Here is a 19,693-nt window from a genome sequence, read left to right as displayed (position 1 = left end):
AAACAGGTATGTTTCCAACAACACAGTTTGTAGCATATTGTAGGTGCACGACATTGAATTCATGAATTAACTCTTGAATCTCTCAATGACAGATCTTGTTCCAAATTAATAAATTAAAAATTATCTCACTGTACAAGTCACATCAAAATTACATAGTTTTAGTATTAATTCCCTTTAGATTTTTTCCTGTATTACCGAAGTATACAGCGTTTTATTCATTTTAAATCGCTACATATTTTACATAATGCTTATAAGCCATAACTGACTTAATCACATTATTTAGTTTCTTTCTTTTTTTTTTTTTTTTCTGAGATGGAGTCTCACTCTGTCGCCAGGCTGGAGTGCAGTGGCACGATCTCAGGTCACTGCAACCTCCGCCTCCCGGGCTCAAGTGATTCCCCTGCCTCAGCCTCACGAGTACTGAGACTACAGGCGTGCACCACCATGCCTGGCTACTTTTTGTATTTTAGTAGAGATGGGGTTTCACCATGTTGGCCAAGATGGTCTCGATCGCCTGACTTTGTGATCTGCCCTCCTTGGCCTCCCAAAGTTCTGGGATTATAGGCGTGAGCCACCACACCTGACCTATTTCAATCTATATGATATTAAAATAAAAAATTCAGTGTGCAAAAATGAAGACTTTAAGTTGTATTTTAAAATCACTCTAAGCCGGGCACAGTGGCTCACACCTATAATCCCAGCACTTTGGGAGGCCCAGGTGGGTGGATCACCTGAGGTCAGAAGTTCAAAACCAGCCTGGCCAACATGGTGAAACCCTGTCTCTACTAAAAATACAAAAATGGCTGCGCACGGCGGCTCACGCCTGTAATCCCAGTACTTTGGGAGGCCGAGGCGGGTGGATCACGAGGTCAGGAGATCGAGACCAGCCTGACCTATGTGAAACTCCATCTCTACTAAAAATACAAAAATTGGCTGGGCATGGTGGCATGTGCCTGTAATCTCAGCTACTCAGGAGGCTGAGGCAGGAGAATCGCATGAACCCAGGAGGCAGAGGTTGCAGGGAGCCGAGATCGCACCACTGCACTCCAGCCTGGACAACAGAGCTAGACTCCATCTCAAAAAAAAAAAAAAAAAAAAATTTAGCCAGGTGTGGTGGCACGCACCTATAATCCCAGCTTCTGGGGAGAGAGTCTGAGGCAGAAGAATCACTTGAACTCAGGAGGCAGAGGTTGCAGTGAGCCAAGATCGCACCACTGGATGACAGAGACTCCATCTCAAACAAACAAACAAAATAATAAATAAATAAAATAAACTCACTCTAAAGCATGATCATGGCACAACAGAATGTTAATCCAGGTTAAGCATCCCTAATCTGAAAATCCGAAATCCAAAATGCTCCAGAATCAGAAACGTTTTCAGAGCAGGCATGATGCTCAAAGGAAGTGCTCATTAGAGCATTTTGAATTTCAGATTAGGAACACTCAAAAGCTCAGTATAAAACAAATATTCTGAAATTTTAAAAAATCTGACACTTCTGGTCCCAAGCATTTTGGATAAGGGATACTCAACTTCTACATACCATTAAAATAAACCAATAACTACAAATTCAGCAACATGAGGAACAGTTCACTGATTTATTAGATGAATATATACCCATATAATCAATGAAAACTGTATGATATAAAATAATTTAAGAAATGTTGGGAATTAGCAGCACCATCTGTTATTGAAATAGCAAGGAAAATTTCACATATTTTAAGCAAACACGAGAAGGGAATAACTACTTTAAGACCTAATAATGCCATTGGTCTGGGATGAAAAAGAAGGGAATTGTTTTAGATTGTTTTAGGCAAACACACTTCCTTCTATGCCGAAGATTTAGTAAGCGTATCTGATGACTAAGGTTTTAGAAAAATGCTACTGATGTAAGAGATACTGCATAGTATTTTAATTGCGACAAGACTAACTGTAGCATGGCTCAACACTTCTATGAAAAATTTAGTTCTGAATTATGAAATCAGAAATAAAAAATAATGTTTAAAAGACACATTAAGTCAAACACAGGTCACTATGAAAATACATCACTTTTCCAGTCTGCTTAATAACTTACTTTAAAAAGTTGCACAGTTTTCAAGACAAGTGGCTTATACAAATTTTTTAATAAGTATTTTAAAAAGTTTAAATGTTTTTCTAAAATCTAATAGATTCTTTTGATTTCTTTAAACATTTAGCCCTGTTGTCACAATTACTGTGTATCAGAGTAAGAGACTGAATTTGTGTGGATACAAATTTACACAAGTTTTACAGCAACTTATACCCTAACATCTATAAAATCCACATTTATAATACAAGCAAGTACAAGGCCAGGATAAAACTGCTGAATTCCAAAAAGTCAAACTGTACATTCTTTTAATTTTTGTCCCCTTAAAAAAAGTTCAACTTCGGCACCAAATTTTAAAAGCCCTCTTATATCCTAAGTTTGGAAAAACCTCATTTCCCAGATGCATTTCAGCAAACACAAACAGTTTTCCTGTGTTGATGAAGTAAAGGATTTCCAATTTTCTTTTGGCCCCTAAGTCTGCGTCGCATGGTGAGTTTAACAGAGTTCTTTCGCTGTGAGGTTGTGGGGAGACTTGCAGGCTGAGCACCACTACTTCGACTTAAGCCATTTCGTCTATGCTTCTTCATCAGGGGGCCAGAATTGGACTCTTCTAATGTCCTTTTAAAGTTTGTTGGAGGGGTTCTTTCAATTTCTTGGGCTTTCATTTGGCCAGGAGTTGACATCTTCAAATTTTTTTGGTCCATGACAGTGTTTGTTGAATTAGTAGGCACAAGGCCAACTGGAAGGCTATTATTCAAAGAATCATGTATCCTTAAAGTCAGGGCTTTAGCGCAATTTTCTTCAAGTGGTTCTGGATCTTTTGAGGGTATGACTACACCCTGGACATTCCCTCGAGCTATCTCAGTTGAAACCTCTAAAAAATTCTCTGAGAAGGCATTGCTACGAACCAGGGCAGGTATATGGTCCTTAGAGTTCAGCCTTGGCCATGGATCCTCCTCCAGTGACTGAAAAATAAGAAGGTAAAACAAATAAGAAAAAAATTTATCCTAGAACTCAACAAACCTATGCATGTGATATTAGGCTTCTTATGAAGTTAGTAGGATGGCAAAAACATGGTATGCATTCACTAATTCGTTCACCTTCTATTTACTGAACTATGTGTTAAGGTTTAATGGGAGGAACCTGAGTGAGAAGACAATATAAAGGTAAGAATGACATTGAATTCTGTCGTCAGGGTAACAGATGAAATTATAAAGTAATCTATTCAAGTGGGTGAAAATTCACGTGGTCACAAGTATTTTCTATCCATTGGCAGGTAACCAAAAATAAAGATACATTAAGGAACAAGATTTCAAAACAAACCCTCAAAATTAACCATAGGCACACATTCAGTCTTCCACTATTCTGTACCCAAACACGGAGAAGATCAAAAGTATCGCATTCTCTGTGTGCACTTTAATTTTACGTTTGGTAATAACATAATGCTGATTAAATTGCTCTATTTTTCATAAAAGTCATATTTTTCCATAAGAACCATCAAAAAACTGCTTTAAGATGCCATTAAGTGCTTACTACAGCAGCACATATACTAAAATTGGAATGATACAAAGAAGATTAGCATGGCCCCTGTGCAAACATGACACAAATTCATGAAGTGTTCCCTATTTCAAAAAAGAAAAAAAAAAAGCTTGAAAAAATCTCAATTTTTGGCCGGGAACAGTGGCTAACCCCTGCAATGCCAGCACTTTGGGAGGTCGAGGCAGGCGGATCATTTGAGGTCAGGAGTTCAAAACCAGCCTGGCCAACATGGTGAAACCCTGTCTCTACTAAAAATACAAAAATTAGCCAGGCATGGTGGTGCTCACCTGTAATCCCAGCTACTCTGGAGGCTGAGACAGGAGAACTGCTTGAGCCCAGGAGGTGGAGGCTGCAGAGAGCAGAGATTGCACCACTGCACTCCAGCCTGGGGGACAGAGTGAGACTCCGTCTCACAATAAATAAATAAATAAATATTAAATTTAAAAATAAAAATCTCAATTTTCTAGTAATGAAAACTAGTGTAACCAATGGAGGGGATGGTAGCATCTCAGTAGGATAAGCAACAAATTTGTGGTTTTTTGGCTTATATCCTATCTCCTAAATTCTAATTTCTGAGTATGTAGTGTGGAAAGCAATATAACATTAAAGCACATCATTAAAGCAAAGTACAACATTAAAGCAACTATGTCACAATGGTCATAATGGAAACTCAGATGAATGCTGCTTTGCACCCATCCTGCAAACACTAGATATTGCCCTGTGATTTCACAAAAGTAGTACACATGGGACCATACTGAGAATGGTTAGAGAAATTCCCAATTGATGAAAACAAATGAGAATTATCCAAGGCACTTTATTGTTTTTAAAAATGCTGTTTTCACAATGCTTCATGTCAATCTAGATATGCACCACTACTTTGAGTGTAGTGCTCTAAATCTACATATACTCAGAATATCCGCTCACCTCCAGATAAGAACATTCTTACTATCAAACCCAGCTCTTCCAAAGTAATAACATTTCATAAAATCATTGTCTTAATACTTTATCAAGGTCCAGAGTTAAAGCATAAATACTCTCTCCCCCAAACATATAAAATTTTCCTCAAGTGGACTCTCAATCAAATGTATCAAAATACTAATAGATTCTGAAAAGCCCAAGCAGAGCAGCAAATGAAGACGTATTTATCTGATCCTTCTCTGAAATAAAATCTCCTATAAATAAACACTTTTCCTTTTTTTTTTTTGAGATGGAGTTTCGCTCTTGTTGCCCAGGCTGGAGCGCAATGGCGTGATCTTGGCTCACCGCAACCTCCGCCTCCCAGGTTCAAGGGATTCTCCTGCCTCAGCCTCCCGAGTAGCTAGGACTACAGGCATGTGCCACCACATCCAGCTCATTTTTTTTTGTATTTTTAGTAGAGACAGGGTTTCTCATGTTGGTCAGGCTGGTCTCGATCTCCTGACCTCAGGTGATCCGCCCGCCTCGGCCTCTCAAAGTGCTGTGATAACAGGCGTGAGCCACCGCGCCCAGCCTGAATATACAACTTTCTTAAAAGTGCTATATAAAAGTATACTTATAATAGGAATGTTTCCTTTAATTTGTCTAGAGTTAAAAAGAAAGGGAAATAAGGGAGGCAGGGAGGTTCAAAAAATAAAATGAAAGGGAAATTGAAGGCATCCAGAAGCTTCCTTTTTGCTTTTTTTGAGACTGAGTCTTGCTCTGTCACCCAGGCTGGAGTGCAGTGGCACGATCTCTGCTCACTGCAACATCTGCCTCCCGGGTTCAAGCGATTCTCCCACCTCACCCTCCCGAGTAGCTGGGGTTAGAGGTGCCTGCCACCATGCCCAGCTAATTTTTGTATTTTCAGTAGAGATGGGGTTTCATCATGTTGGCCAGGCTGGTCTCAAATTCCTGACCTTAAGTGATCCACAGCACCCGGCCCAGAAACTTGTTTCTAAAATGATCTCAATCTAATCATAGATATGAATATGCTTTACTGAAAAACGTATGTGTGTGTATATGTATATGTATGTGTATATATATATGTGTGTATATGTGTATAGATAGGTAGATAGATAGATAGATAGATAGACAGACAGACAGACAGACAGACAGACAGACTTTAGGACCAATGGACACTGAAGCAAAGGACAAAGAATTTCTAGTTACTAATCTGGTACTGGCCCAAATACATCACTTGTCTGTTTTTTTTTTGTTTTTGTTTGTTTTTGAGACGGAGTTTCGTTCTTGTTGCCCAGGCTGGAGTGCAATGGCACAGTCTTGGCTCAATGCAACCTCCGCCTCCTGGGTTCAAGCAATTCTCCTGCCTCAGCCTTCCAAGTAGTTGGGATCACAGGCACCCACCACCACACCCAGCTAACTTTTGTATTCTTAGTAAAGACAGGATTTCACCATGTTGGCCAGGCTGGTCTCAAACTCCTGACCTCGGGTGATCTGCCTGCCTCGGCCTCCCAAAGTGCTGGGATTACAGGCACATGTCACCACACCCAGCTAATTTTTGTATTTTTAGTAGATACGGGGTTTCACCATATTGGGCCAGCCTGGTCTCGAACTCCTGACCTTGTGATCTGCCCGCCTCGGCCTCCCAAAGTGCTGGGATTACACGCGTGAGCCACCGCGCTCAGCCTAAATGCACAGAATATTATTCTGACACCACAGGTGTGCTGGCTTCCCTTCCCCTACTTTCTCCTTGAACGTTTCTGAAGGAAATTCTCTTTTTATTGGCATTCTGTGGGAATACACTGCATCTGTTAGCACAGGCAATTGTTTAGACTTCTTAGATATACCCCAGGTTAATTTGTATTGCTAAGGCCTGCATGTTCGTAAAAACAGTTATGTGATACTGAGGTTACCCCCTAAAAATACATACTTTAAAAATGTTCACTGCTTCAGAGATCAACTTTCTCCTCCCATCTACCCTGTAATCCAATATTAAACAATTAATTACAAACTGTGCCTAAAACACAACTAAAACTAAGTTTTAATTTTCTGAAACTCTTTGCTCTCTTCCCCATTCCGTTCTTAAAGATGTTAGCTTGTAAAACATAGCTAAATTTAGTTTTGCCCTAAACAAAGGACAGAGAAAGGAATGTGTGTCATAGTAATCTATCTTACTTAAACAAAGGCTTTCCCACTATCTCCATCCCAAAACAAAGACTAATTTATGTGAGAATTCAAATAGAAGCTGACATGTTTACAGACAAATCTAGTCTCAAATGCCTTGTCTAAATGTGAATAAGTCTCTGAAACTATTCAACATTAACCAAATTATAATTAAATTTATCTCTATGTTACTAAACATGAAATAACTTTAATAATGATGTAAATTAAATATAGTCGGGAGTACTCACCCTTATGTCAATTAAAGTAAATAAAACAAACCAAAAACAATTTCTTGGGCAGAAATTTGTCTTTTGTTAGTTGTTAGATCAGAGCCAACAATACTAATTATTCTGAATTAATCTAAATATTTTCCCATATTTGGGCAGGGCCAATGGGTTAACAAATAATTATACCTGCATATGGCAAACATACGCCTTCTTATCTTTACTTTAGTAGTATTATTAGGTCATTATCAGAATTATTATTATTTTTTTTTTGAGATGGAGTCTTGCTCTGTCAGCAGGCTGGAGTGCAGTGACGCGATCTCAGCTCACTGCAACCTCTATCTCCCAGGTTCAAGCGATTCCCTGCCTCTGCCTCCCAAGTAGCTGGGATTACAGGCACGAGCCACCACGCCCAGCTAATTTTTTGTATTTTAGTAGAGATGGGGTTTCACCATGTTGGTCTCGATCTCCTGACCTCGTGATCTGCGTGCCTCTGCCTCCCAAAGTGCTGGGATTACAGGCATGAGCCACCGCGCCCGGCCCAGAATTTAAGTAATTTTTTTTTTTTTTGAGATGAAGTTTTGCTGTTGTTGCCCAGGCTGGAGTGCAATGGCACGATCTTGGCTCACCGCAACCTCTGCCTCCTGGGTTCAAGTGATTCTCCTGCCTCAGCCTCCCAAGTACCTGGGATTATAGGCATGCATCACCACACCCGGCTAATTTTGTATTTTTAGTAGAGATGGGGTATCTCCATGTTGGTCAGTCTGGTCTCAAACTCCTGACCTCAGGTTATCTGTCCAACTCGGCCTCCCAAAGTGCTGGGATTACAGGCATGAGCCACTGTGCCCGGCTTAAGTAATTTTTTATTTTTTATTTATTTATTTTTTTTTTTTGAGACAGAGTCTCGCTCAGTCACCCAGGCTGGAGTGCAATGGCACGGTCTCGGCTCACTGCAAGCTCCGCCTCCCGGGTTCACGCCATTCTCCTGCCTCAGCCTCCCAAGTAGCTGGGACTACAGGCGCCTGCCACCACACCCGGCTAATTTTTTGTACTTTTTTTAGTAGAGACGGGGTTTCACCGTGTTAGCCAGGATGGTCTCGATCTCCTGACCTTGTGATCCGCCCGCCTCGGCCTCCCAAAGTGCTGGGATTACAGGCGTTGAGCCACCACGCCCGGCCTTAAGTAATTTTTTAAACATATTTTATGTATGGGTTTACTAATGCCAGTCAGCAGACTGCAATAATTTTTATTTGAGGTCAATATTAAGAATGCCCTTTTGTTCCTCACACTATTCCCCACCCTAATGTCTCCTCCTTCTCTATACAGCCTAAAGGTCAGTTATCAGGGAACATGAAAGTAATAATTACATACATATATTCAGAAATATGCAAATATACAAACATAAGCTCTTTCGCAGCTTTGAAAAGAGAATAAAGAGGCTTTAAAGGGTTTCAACCTGCATTACCATTCACAGTTTTCAAAGAAAAGAAACCGGCCGGGCGCGGTGGCTCACGCCTGTAATCCCAGCTCTCAGGGAGGCAAGAGGCGGGAGGATAGCTTGAGCCCAGGAGTTCGAGACCTGCCTGGGCAATATAGCGAGACCCCGTTCTCCCGAAAAAGAAAGAAAAAAACAAACAAACAAACAAACAAAAAAAACAAAAGACAAAGAAAAGAAACCTTTTGTGAATGAAAATACTTCATTTCAGCCAGGCCTATAATCCCAGCACTTGGGAGGCCAACACGGGTGGATCACCTGAGGTCAGAAGTTCAAGACCAGCTTGGGCAGCATGGTGAAACCCCATCTCTACTAAAATACAAAAAATTAGCAGAGCGTAGTGGCGGGCACCTGTAATCCCAGCTACTCGGGAGGCTGAGGCAGGAGAATCACCTGAACCTGGGAGGTGGAGGTTGCAATGAGCCAAGATCATGCCGTTGCACTCTAGCCTGGGCAACAAGAGTGAAACTCTGTCTCAAAAACAAAAAAAGAAAAAGAAATGAAAACATTCCATTTTGGCCGGGTGCGGTGGCTCACGCTTGTAATCCCAGCACTTTGGGAGGCCGAGGCAGGCGGATCACGAGGTCAGGAGATCGAGACCACCGTGAAACCCCGTCTCTACTAAAAACACAAAAAATTAGCCGGGTGTGGTGGCGGGCGCCTGTAGTCCCAGCTACTCAGAGAGGCTGAGGCAGGAGAATGGCGTGAACCCGGGAGGCGGAGCTTGCAGTGAGCCGAGATTGCGCCACTGCACTCCAGCCTGGGTGACAGAGCCCGACTCCGTCTCAAAAAAAAAAAAAAAAAAAAAAAAAAAAGAAAACATTCCATTTTATCTGGCCATATGTGGTTTTTGCCATATGTATGTAAAGTGAAAGAAAGCAAAGCAGTAATAATCCATTTCCAAGTATTGACTATAGGATTACAACGCCCAAAATTAAAGGCCTTTGACACTTTAAAAAACTTCCTGAATAGATGACATTAGATTTCACTACATTTCTCATTTTAATGGTCAGTCTACTGAAAACACATTCTCAGAAAGCCAGGTTAGCCATGCTATGTATTAAAGCAATTATCAATCAATACTGCTAATTTTTGGTGGGAAAAATTAGGATGAAAACACAACTAAGTACTTGAGTTCTTAATAAACCAAAAAAGGGAAGTATGATATCTACTTAAAATTTGCTTATTTCAAAGCACATCTTAAACTCAATCAATATTAACATGGATAAGAAACAGGAATAAAGTTTCTTATACAAGTTAACAGACAACCAGTTGTAACGTCTGCTATCCTCAAGTCCAGCTCAATTTTGATTCTCTCTGACCTTGTTTAGACAGTTTAATCTCTCAGGCTTATTACTGATAAAATGAAATAATAACATTAGCTCTACTTCTGGGCTATGAGATTCAAATAAAATATATTTAAGTGCTTCACAAACTTCTAAATGCTTTAAAAATAATGTTCATAGCATTAGATGGCAAACAATAATATTCTTAAGGGCCCACAATCACCTTTTTATTAGTGCTGTACACATGGCTGGCATTCAGATTAGTATTGATGTAAAGATGGCTCTCTGATAATAAGTTACATCACTTTCTTGAATCGAGTTCAAATCCAAAATCCTGTAAGAATTTAAAAATTGTTTCCAGGTGATGCTAGCCAAAGAACTGGTGACTATTAAAACATAACTTAAAAACTGTGGAACTATATACCTTGACTGGTGGTGTAGAACATGGGGAAGGAGTCATCACACAGGTTTCTTGACTATTATAGGAAGGGCTATCAGTCAGGTTCAGGTATAACTCATCTTCATTGGTAAAGTTTCCCTGATTGTCCACTTCTGGAGAGATGCAGATTACTATGGCACTAGTGTTATCTGCTCGGAGCATACGCTGCCTCCAGCGGCCCAGTGCTCGATTCACAAGCATTTTGGCACAAGATTGTCCGTGCTCACCCTGTATTCAAAAGAATAAGGAGAAGGAAAGTAACTCAGATTTAGCTGCCACTACATCTATATCTATATCAAATTAAATATTTGGTGTTCATTGTGGCCCAAATAAAGCTCCCAAATTTTCTTTTTTTCTTTTCTTTTTTTTTGAGACGGAGTCTCGCTCTGTCACCCAGGCTGGAGTGCAGTGATGTGATCTCGGCTCACTGCAAACTCCGCCTCCTGGGTTCATGCCATTCTTCTGCCTCAGCCTCCCGAGTAGCTGGGACTACAGGCGCCCGCCACCACGTCCGGCTAATTTTTTCTATTTTTAGTAGAGATGGGGTTTCACCATGTTAGCCAGGATGGTCTTGATCTCCTGACCTCGATCCACCCTCTCTGCCTCCTAAAGTGTTGGGATTACAGGCGTGAGCCACTGTGCCCTGCCAAAGCTCCCAAATTTTCAAATATTATCCCCAGTCTCCTTAGCCATGTTAAAATAGTACTTTTCTAAATTCAAAAAATACTAATAAAACAAGGTTTTATCCTGTCATTAAATTTCACTATTTTTATTTTTATCAAGAAACTCAGCCTTCACTGTAACTTTATTTAGAAAAAGTTGGCCAGGCTCATGCCTGTAATCTCAGCACTTTGGGAGGCTGAGGTGGGTGGATCATGAGGTCAGGAGATCGAGACCATCCTGGCTAACACGGTGAAACCCCGTCTCTACTAAAAATACAAAAAAATTAGCCAGGCGTGGTGGCGGGCGCCTGTAGTCCCAGCTACTTGGAGAGGCTGAGGCAGGAGAATGGCGTGAACCCGGGAGGCGGAGCTTGCAGTGAGCCGAGATTGCGCCACTGCACTCCAGCCTGGGCGACAGAGCGAGACAAAAGAAATTAACCAGGGGGGATTGGAGTGAATCCCCACCCTGTTCCAGTAGCAAGAGGAGGCAGAGATTACCAGAGATGCATTGCGAAAAGAAAAAGTTATGAGGAAGTTACTTAAAAAGACAGTAGCCAGGTGTGGTAGCTCACGCCTGTAATCCCAGTACTTTGGGAGGTGGAGGCAGGTGGACTGCGAGGTCAGGAATTCAAGGCCAGCCTGACCAACATGGTGAAACCCCGTCTCTGCTAAAAATACAAAAATTAGCCAGGCATGGTGGTGCGTGCCTGTAATCCCAGCTACTTGGGAGGCTGAGGCAGGAGAATTGCTTGAACCTGGGAGGCGGATGTTACAGTGAGCCGAGATCACGCCACTGCACTCCCGCCTGGGCGACAGAGCGAGACTCCGTCTGAAAAAAACAACAACAACAAAAAGTAAACATCAAGTTATTTAGAAAACGTAATTCACAAACAAGACGATCAGGCATGGTACAAAAAAAAAATCACTGCAAAGGGTCAAATTCCTTCTAACATAAGAGATTCTGCAAATCGAAGACAATGACTCAACATAAAAATTGTCAAAGAATATAAACAAAATCCAGAGAAAAGGAAATATAAACAGCTCATATATATATATAAACAGTCAATGTCACTCATATGAGGAAAAAGTAATACAATAACTGCTTATAGTATAAAGAACAAATATATACCAATTGAACGAGTAAAGAAAACAAAACCAAAAGGATCTCATTTTATGCAAATAAATGTGGCTTGGAATAAAACTTCCAGTGTCATATATGAATTTAAAATCTGCTAAGTTTCACAGAACAGAAGTGAAAATGATATACTCCAGGAAATAAGCCTACATGTATTTTTTTCTTTCTTTTTTTTGAGATGGAGTTTTGCTCTTGTCGCCCAGGCTGGAGTGCAATGGCACGATCTTGGCTCACTGCAACTTCTGCCTCCCAGGTTCAAGTGATTCTCCTGCCTCAGCCTCCCAAGTAGCTGGGATTACAGGCACCTGCCACCACCCCCAGCTAAAATTTTTTTTTGTATTTTTAATAGAGAGGGGGTTTCACCATGTTGGCCAGGCTGGTCTTGAACTCCTAATCTTAGGTGATCTGCCCACCTCGGCCTCCCAAAGTTCTGGAATTACAGGTGTGAGCCGCCGTGCCCGGCTGCCTACATGTATTAAAAGTACCCATAGAAATAAATGAATGATGAAAATGAGTGGAAAATTTTGTTTGTTGGTTGTTTTTTGAGACAGGGTCTCACTCTGTCACCCAGGCTGGAATGCAGTGGTGTGACCTTGGCTTACTGCAGTCTCCACCTCCTGGGCTCAAGTGATTCTCCAACCTCAGCTACTCGGGAGGCTGAGGTGGGAGAATCAGTTGAACCCAGGAGGTGGAGGCTGCAGTGAGCCGGGATCGCACCACTGTGCTCCCAGCCTGGGTGACAGAGTGGGACTCTCTCTCAAAAAAAAAAAAAAAAAAAAAAAAAAATGCATATTATTTCAATAGACGCTGAAAAAGCATTTCGTAAAATTGAACATCACTTTATGATAAAACCCCCTCATCAAAAATGAGTATAGTAGAAATATACCTCAAAATGACAAACTCACAGCCAACATCATACTGAATGGGGAAAAAAATTGAAAGCCTTTCCTCTAAAGACTGAAATAGACAAGGATGCCCCACTCTCACTACTGTTATTCAATACAATACTGGAAGTCCCGGCCAGAGCAATTAGGCAAGAGAAAGAAATAAAGGGCATCCAAACTGGAAACGAATAAGTCAAATGAGCCTTGTTTGCAGGTAACATGATCTCATACCTACAAAAACCTAAAGATGCCACCAAAAAACTGTTAGAGCTGATAAATTCAGTGAAACTGCAGGATACCAGATGAACATATGAAAATCAGCAGCATTTACATATACCAACAGCAAACAATCTGAAAAAGAAATCAAGAAAGCAATCCCATTTCCAACAGGTACGCAAATTATAAAATGCCTAGTAATCAATTTAACCAAAGATGTGAAAGATCTATAAAGGAAAACTAGAAAATACTGATGAAAGAAATTGAAGAGGACACAAAAAAATACAAAGATAGTCCCTGCTTATGGATTGGATGGATTAATATTGTTAACATGACAATACTACCCAAAGCAATTTAAAGATTCAATCCCTATCAAAATTGAAATGACATTCTTCACATAATTTTTTCTTTAAGCTCAGAATTTATATATATGAAACCACAAAAGATCCTGAATAGCCAAAGCAATTCTAAGCCAAAAGAACAAAGCTGGAGGCATCACACTACCTGACTTGAAACTATACTAGAGGGCTACAGTAACCAAAATAGCATGGTACTGCTACAAAAACAGACACATAGATCAATGGAACAGAATAGAAAACCTATATATAAATCCACACAATTTGCAGCCAGCTCACTGTCAACAAAGGTGCCAAGAGCAACAATAAATGGTAGTGGGAAAACTGGAAAACTATATGCTGAAGAATGAAAATATACCCCATCTCTCATCACACACAAAAATCAAATCAAAATGGATTAATGACTTAAATCTAAGATCTCAATTAGTAGAACTGGTAACTACAATTCTATTCCCTCTCTTTGTGAGATTTACTTTGAGCTCACAAACTATGAAACTACTAAAAGAAAACATTGGAGAAACGCTCCAGGACACTGCTCTAGGCAAATAATTTTTGCATGAGACCTCAAAAGCACTGGCAACCGAAGCAAAAATAGACAAATGAAAATACAAGCTAAAATGCAAAGGAAATAATCAACAAAGTGAAGAGACAACCCACAGAATGGGATAAAGCATCTGCAAACTATCCATCTGACAAAGAATTAACAACCACAATATGTAAGGAGCTCAAATCAGTAGCAACAAAACAAAACAAGCCCCAAATAATCCAATTTTAAAATGGGCAAAAGATCTAAAATACACATTTCTCAAAAGACATACAAATGATTAACAGATATATGAAAAAATGCTCAACATCACTAATCATCAGAGAAATGCAAAACAAAACCACAATGAGGTATCATCTCACCCCAGTTAAAATGGCTTGCATCAAAAAGATAGGCAACTACAGATGCTGGTGAGGATGTGCAGAAAGGGGAACCCTCAGTGTTAGTGGGAATGTAAATTAGTGCAGCCACTACGAAGAACAGTATGAAGCTTCCTCAAAAAAAAAAAAACAGAAGTAAACTACCATATGATCCAACAATTCCACTAGTATACATATATCCAACAGAAAGAAAATCAATATACTGAAGGTATACCCGCACTCCCATATTTATTGTAGCACTATTCACAATAGTCCAAATATGGAATCATCCTACGTCAATTCCATTTAACACATGAATGGATAAAGAAAATGTGGTGTATATATACATACATAATGAAATAGTATTCGGCCATAGAAAAGAATGAAATCCTGTCATTTGCAGCAACAGGGATGGAACTGGAGGACATTATGCTAAATGAAATAATCCAAGCACAGAAAGACATGATCTCACTCATATGTGGCAGCTTTTAGAGTAGATCTCACAAAGAGAGAGAGTTAGACTTGTGGTTATGAGAAGCCAGGAAGGGTAGTAAGGAGAGAGGGATGAAGGGTGGAAAAAAAGAATATAAATAGATGTTTTACTATTGAATTGTACAGTTCCAAATAGTACAAATAGTAAATGTCATATGTATAGTATACTTCGAATTTTTTAAAGTGTGTTTTAAAAGTCTCTATTTTTAAGTGTAGTTATGTCCACTCAAACTTTTTTGTGCTTTTTTCTTGAACTAGAAACAATCAATCATGCCTTATGTGTCTTCTTAAAGGACTGCCCTTCTGGGTTTTGTGAATCTCCCTAAATAATTAATTTCTGCTCTATTATTTTCAACCTCCTACTTTGAGGGGTTTTACTATGATATTTTTTTCTAACTCTGACTGGATCACTTAGATTGTTTTCTTCATGTAGAATACCATGAGCCTTGTGTTATGGATGCATCATTTTATGTGCCACAAAAGAAATAAAAAACATTGTTGGCTGGGCGTGGTGGCTTGGCATGGTGGCTCACGCCTGTAATCCCAGCACTTTGGGAGGCCGAGGCGGGTGGATCATGAGGTCAGGAGATGGAGATCATCCTGGCCAATGTGGTGAAACCTCGTCTCTACTAAAATAAAAAAAAAATAGCCGGGCGTGGTGGCACGCGCCTGTAGTCCCAGCTACTACGGAGGCTGAGGCAGGGGAATTGCTTGAACCTGCGAGGCAGAGGTTGCAGTGAGCTGAGATCGTGCCACTGCACTCCAGCCTGGTGACAGAGCGAGACTACATCTCAAAAAAACCCCAAAACACTGTTAATTGAACTATGATATACCATTTGTAAAAAGTGTTCCAATTTCAGAGATATTAAAAGAAAATATGCACCTCAGAATTGATTAAAGGCAGCATTAATCTCTAATTCATGAATCTATCACATTCCCTATGGCACGTGGTTCCACTCTCCAAACACCAGCTGACTGAGCCCTTACCTCTCACTTTTTCAGTGTGCCTGTTTCCCTTCCCATCAATGCTCCATGAAAACAGACAATTATATAAACCATTTTCCACTATCTTGCCTGTATATTTTTCCCTCAGCTCACTAGAATTCTGCTGACTTGAGTCCCCCTAATATTGTGTGCTCTTAAACCACACAGTCTAAGTGCATATATTGCCACAATTTATGCAACTCTCGTTAACTGTTAAATTAGTATTTCCAGGCTTCCCTCGTAAGTTCTTATTTTTAAAGAGATGAGGGTCTCACTATGTTGTCCAGGCTGGAGTGCAGTGGCTATTAACAAGCACAATCATAGCACCCTACAGCCTTGAACTCCTGGAGTCAAGCAATCCTCCCACAGCCTCCTGAGTAGCTGGGACTATAGGAGCATGCCACCCCTCTCTCTCAAATATTTATAACTGCCTACTGAAGATACCTATCTAGAGGAACCACAGGTACCTCCAACTCAACATGCCTATGTCTGAACTAATTACCTCCCCCATCTCTCCCTAAATAATGTTTCTTCTTTATAATAGCTTACTAGTCACCAGAGTTAGAAATTTAGGTGCCATCATATTCTTCCTCCTTATAAACATAAGAGCTGTCAATTCTACTACTCATGTATTTCTTTGTGTTTTTTGTTGTTGTTGTTGTTGTTGTTTTGAGATGGAATCTCGCTCTGTCACCAGGCTGGAGTGCAGTGGCACGATCTCAGCTCACTGCAACCTCTGCCTCCTGGGCTCAAGCAATTCTCCTGCATCAGCCTCCCGAGTAACTGAGATTACAGGTGCGAGTCACCACATCTGGCTGATTTTTGTATTTTTAGTAGAGATGGGGGTTTCACCATGTTGGCCAGGCTGGTCTCGAACTCCTGACCTCAAGTGATCCATCTGCCTTGGCCTCCCAAAGTTCTGGGATTACAGGCTTGAGCCACTGCGCCTGGCCTACATGTATTTCTTTGTGTTTTTCCCAAAAAACACTGCTGCCTTAGATCAAGCCTGCAAATTTTATTGCTTAAATATCACTCTCTTCCATGAAGCTTCCTATGCAGTCTTGTGAAGTTTTCTATCGTCTCACTCTCCCAGGTCTCATTAAGACTTGTTCTAATTATACATTATACGGATGCTTCCTTCAATACTCATCTTAAAACACTTTAGGGTTCATAAATAGGTTCTTCCAACACACTACAAACTGGCTTTTGTCTTTATGCCATTGAAATGATCTCTCTCAGATCATTAAAGAATTCTAAATCCATTAGACAGAAGAGTCTTTATGTTACTCTTTGATACCTGATAATCTCCAACTAAATGCAACACACCAGGCCCTGAAATTGTAAAACTGAATCAAGATGACTCTCACCTTAAAAGAACTCATGATCTAATGGGATTGTTAGTTTTTTATATATTCTATTTATAATAATATGGTAAGTGTAGAGGAAGGACCATATTCTATTTACCTTTGCAATCCCTGTACCTAGTACCTAGTATGTTAATTGAGTGAATGAATGGAGGCAAATTTTTTTTTTTTTTTTTGAGACAGAGTTTAGTTCTTATTGCCCAGGCTGGAGTACAATGGCATGATCTTGGCTCACTGCGACCTCTGCCTGCCGGGTTCAAGCGATTCTCCTGCCTCAGCCTCCTAAGTAGCTGGGACTATAGGCAAGTGCCACCACACCCAGCTAATTTTGTATTTTTAGTAGAGGTGGGGTTTCACCATGTTGGCCAGGCTGTTCTCTAACTCCTGACCTTGGGTGATCCACCCGCCTCAGCCTCCCAAAGTGCTGGAATTACAGGCGTGAGCCTCTGCGCCTGGAATGAATGGAGGCAATTTAACAAAAATTCAATCAATTTGCCCCTCCTTCCACCTCAAAATACAGCTTTACTATTCTTCCCATCTGAGAGAAAGATCATCTTTTCTAAGGATAACCCATCTTTGGGTCTTTGATTCCAGATACTTCCATGTGCTCTGTTAGGGGATGATGATGAAAATGTTTTGAGATTAGGAGCTGGGCATGGCACCACAGTAGTCCCAGATGCTCAGGAGGCTGAGGTGAGAGGACTGCTTAAGCCTAGGAGTTCTAAACCAGCCTGGGCAACATAGTGAGACCTCATCTCTTGGGGGAAAAAAAAAAAACAAAAAAAGTAGTAGAAGCAGTGGTGATGGAGGCCGGGTGCGGTGGCTCACGCCTTAAATCCCAGCACTTTGTGGGGCCAAGGCATCACCTGAGGTCAGGAGTTCGAGACCTGCCTGGCCAACATGATAAAACCCCATCTCTACTAAAAATACAAAAAATTAGCTGGGTGGGGTGGCACACACCTGTAATCCCCAGCTACTCGGGAGGCTGAGCTGAAGAATCGCTTGAATCCAGGAGGCGGAGGTTAGAGTGAGCTGAGATCGTGCCACTGCACTCCAGCCTCGGTGACAGAGTGAGACTCTGAGACAGTCGGAAAAAAAAAAAAAGTAGTAGTGGTGATGGTTGTACAACTTTGTGAACTACACTAAGAATCACTGAATTATACACTTTAAAAGGATAAATTTTGGCCAGGCGCAGTGGCTCACGCCTGTAATCCCAGCACTTTGGGAGGCAGAGGCAGGCGGATCACGAGGTCAGGGGATCGAGACCATCCCGGCTAACACGGTGAAACCCCATCTCTACTAAAAATACAAAAATTAGCAGGGCGTGGTGGCAGGCGCCTGTAGTCCCAGCTACTCAGGAGGCTGAGGCAGGAGAATGACGTGAACTCGGGAGGTGGAGCTTGCAGTGAGCCGAGATTGTGCCACTGCACTCTAGCCTGGGCGACAGAGCAAGACTCTGTCTCAAAAAAAAAAAGATAAATTTTATGGTATGCAAATTATGTCATTTAAAAAAATAAGGAATTAGCAACGTTTCACAGGCCAATTTATACTGAAGTCAGTGGTTGTGTGTTTTGTTATTAGACTTCAGTTATATATTTCTTGTCTCATTCCTCTAATGAGTAGGAGCTACAAAGCCTATGTTTTACCCAGATCCAGGCAAATGCAAAAATCTACCCAAGGTCAATGTCCTTAGTTCATATTCAAGATTCTGACAGAAGTACCAAAACAATGTTTAGACAACAATATCAAGTTATTGAATCATGTCTCACCATCAGGTATTTTTTCTCCTCTTGGTCCTGGCACATTGAGATGGCATCTTGAGGTGGAATCATATTCCAAAGTCCATCACTCCCCAATATAATATACTTGTGCTTCTGAGGGTCAAGAGTGTGGACACTTGTGTCTGGTTCAGGTGACACCACAAATTCACCACTGAAGAAATCATAGCTCCACAAATCACCTGGGGGAAGGGAGCAGAAAAAGCAAGAAGTATTAGTTGGAAGCTAATAGTACAACAGCAACAGATTAAAAGAGAAAATCTACACAGCTAATCTCAATAGACTCAGAAAAGCATTTGATAACATTCAAACTCCTTTCATGATAAGATTTCCTAGCAAACTAAGAATAAAAGAGAACTCCCTTAACCTGATGAAGTATATCCACCAGAATTCTGTAATAATCATCTTACTTAAAGGTAAAAAGTTAAAAGTATTCCCTTTAAAATGTAGAAATAAGAAAACTATGCCTTGTATCATTGCTTCTCTTCTAATACTATACTGAGTCCTTCCCATCGCAGTAAGATAATAAAAATAAAGGATATACAAAATGGAAAGGAGAAAATAATACTAATATTATTTGCAGATAATTTCATTTCTACATGGAAAACCAAAAATAAATTATTACAATAGGAAAGTTTAGCAAAGTTGTTAAATACAAACCCAATATATAAGTCAACAGTATTTCTATATGATAGCAAGATATAGAAAATATAAATTTTAAAATAATCTAATTTTAACAATGAACCAAATGTAAGGAACTTAGGAACAACTCTAACAAACGGTATACATGCCT

General features: G+C 40.5%; 1 protein-coding gene and 1 non-coding gene across 3 annotated transcripts in view; one reads left to right on the top strand and one right to left on the bottom strand.

Moving 5' to 3' along the window:
* Positions 1 to 1,576: 1,576 nt before the first annotated feature.
* The window catches only part of PPM1D (protein phosphatase, Mg2+/Mn2+ dependent 1D), a 68,740-nt gene continuing 50,623 nt past the window's right edge, over positions 1,577 to 19,693 (bottom strand). The window contains exons 4-7 of one of the 2 annotated variants that reach the window (XR_004249683.2): positions 18,892 to 19,082; positions 10,112 to 10,354; positions 9,911 to 10,021; positions 2,912 to 3,027 (exon numbers count right to left, since the gene is read on the bottom strand). Coding sequence is in view for 1 of the 2 variants with exons in the window: in XM_032162879.2 (XP_032018770.1) it covers positions 2,470 to 3,027; positions 10,112 to 10,354; positions 18,892 to 19,082 (992 nt within the window). In the remaining variant the exon portion in view is untranslated. Of the gene's footprint in view, positions 3,028 to 9,910; positions 10,022 to 10,111; positions 10,355 to 18,891; positions 19,083 to 19,693 lie in introns of both variants that reach the window. The other variant, XM_032162879.2, reaches the window with a different exon arrangement.
* Positions 3,588 to 3,692, top strand: LOC116475966 (U6 spliceosomal RNA). Its single transcript, XR_004250055.1, has one exon. It is a non-coding gene; the product is annotated as a U6 spliceosomal RNA (small nuclear RNA).

This window comes from Hylobates moloch, unplaced genomic scaffold (genome assembly GCF_009828535.3).
Source record: "Hylobates moloch isolate HMO894 unplaced genomic scaffold, HMol_V3 SCAFFOLD_10, whole genome shotgun sequence".
NCBI classification, from domain to species: domain Eukaryota; kingdom Metazoa; phylum Chordata; class Mammalia; order Primates; family Hylobatidae; genus Hylobates; species Hylobates moloch.
This window is presented reverse-complemented; position numbering and strand designations above follow the sequence as displayed.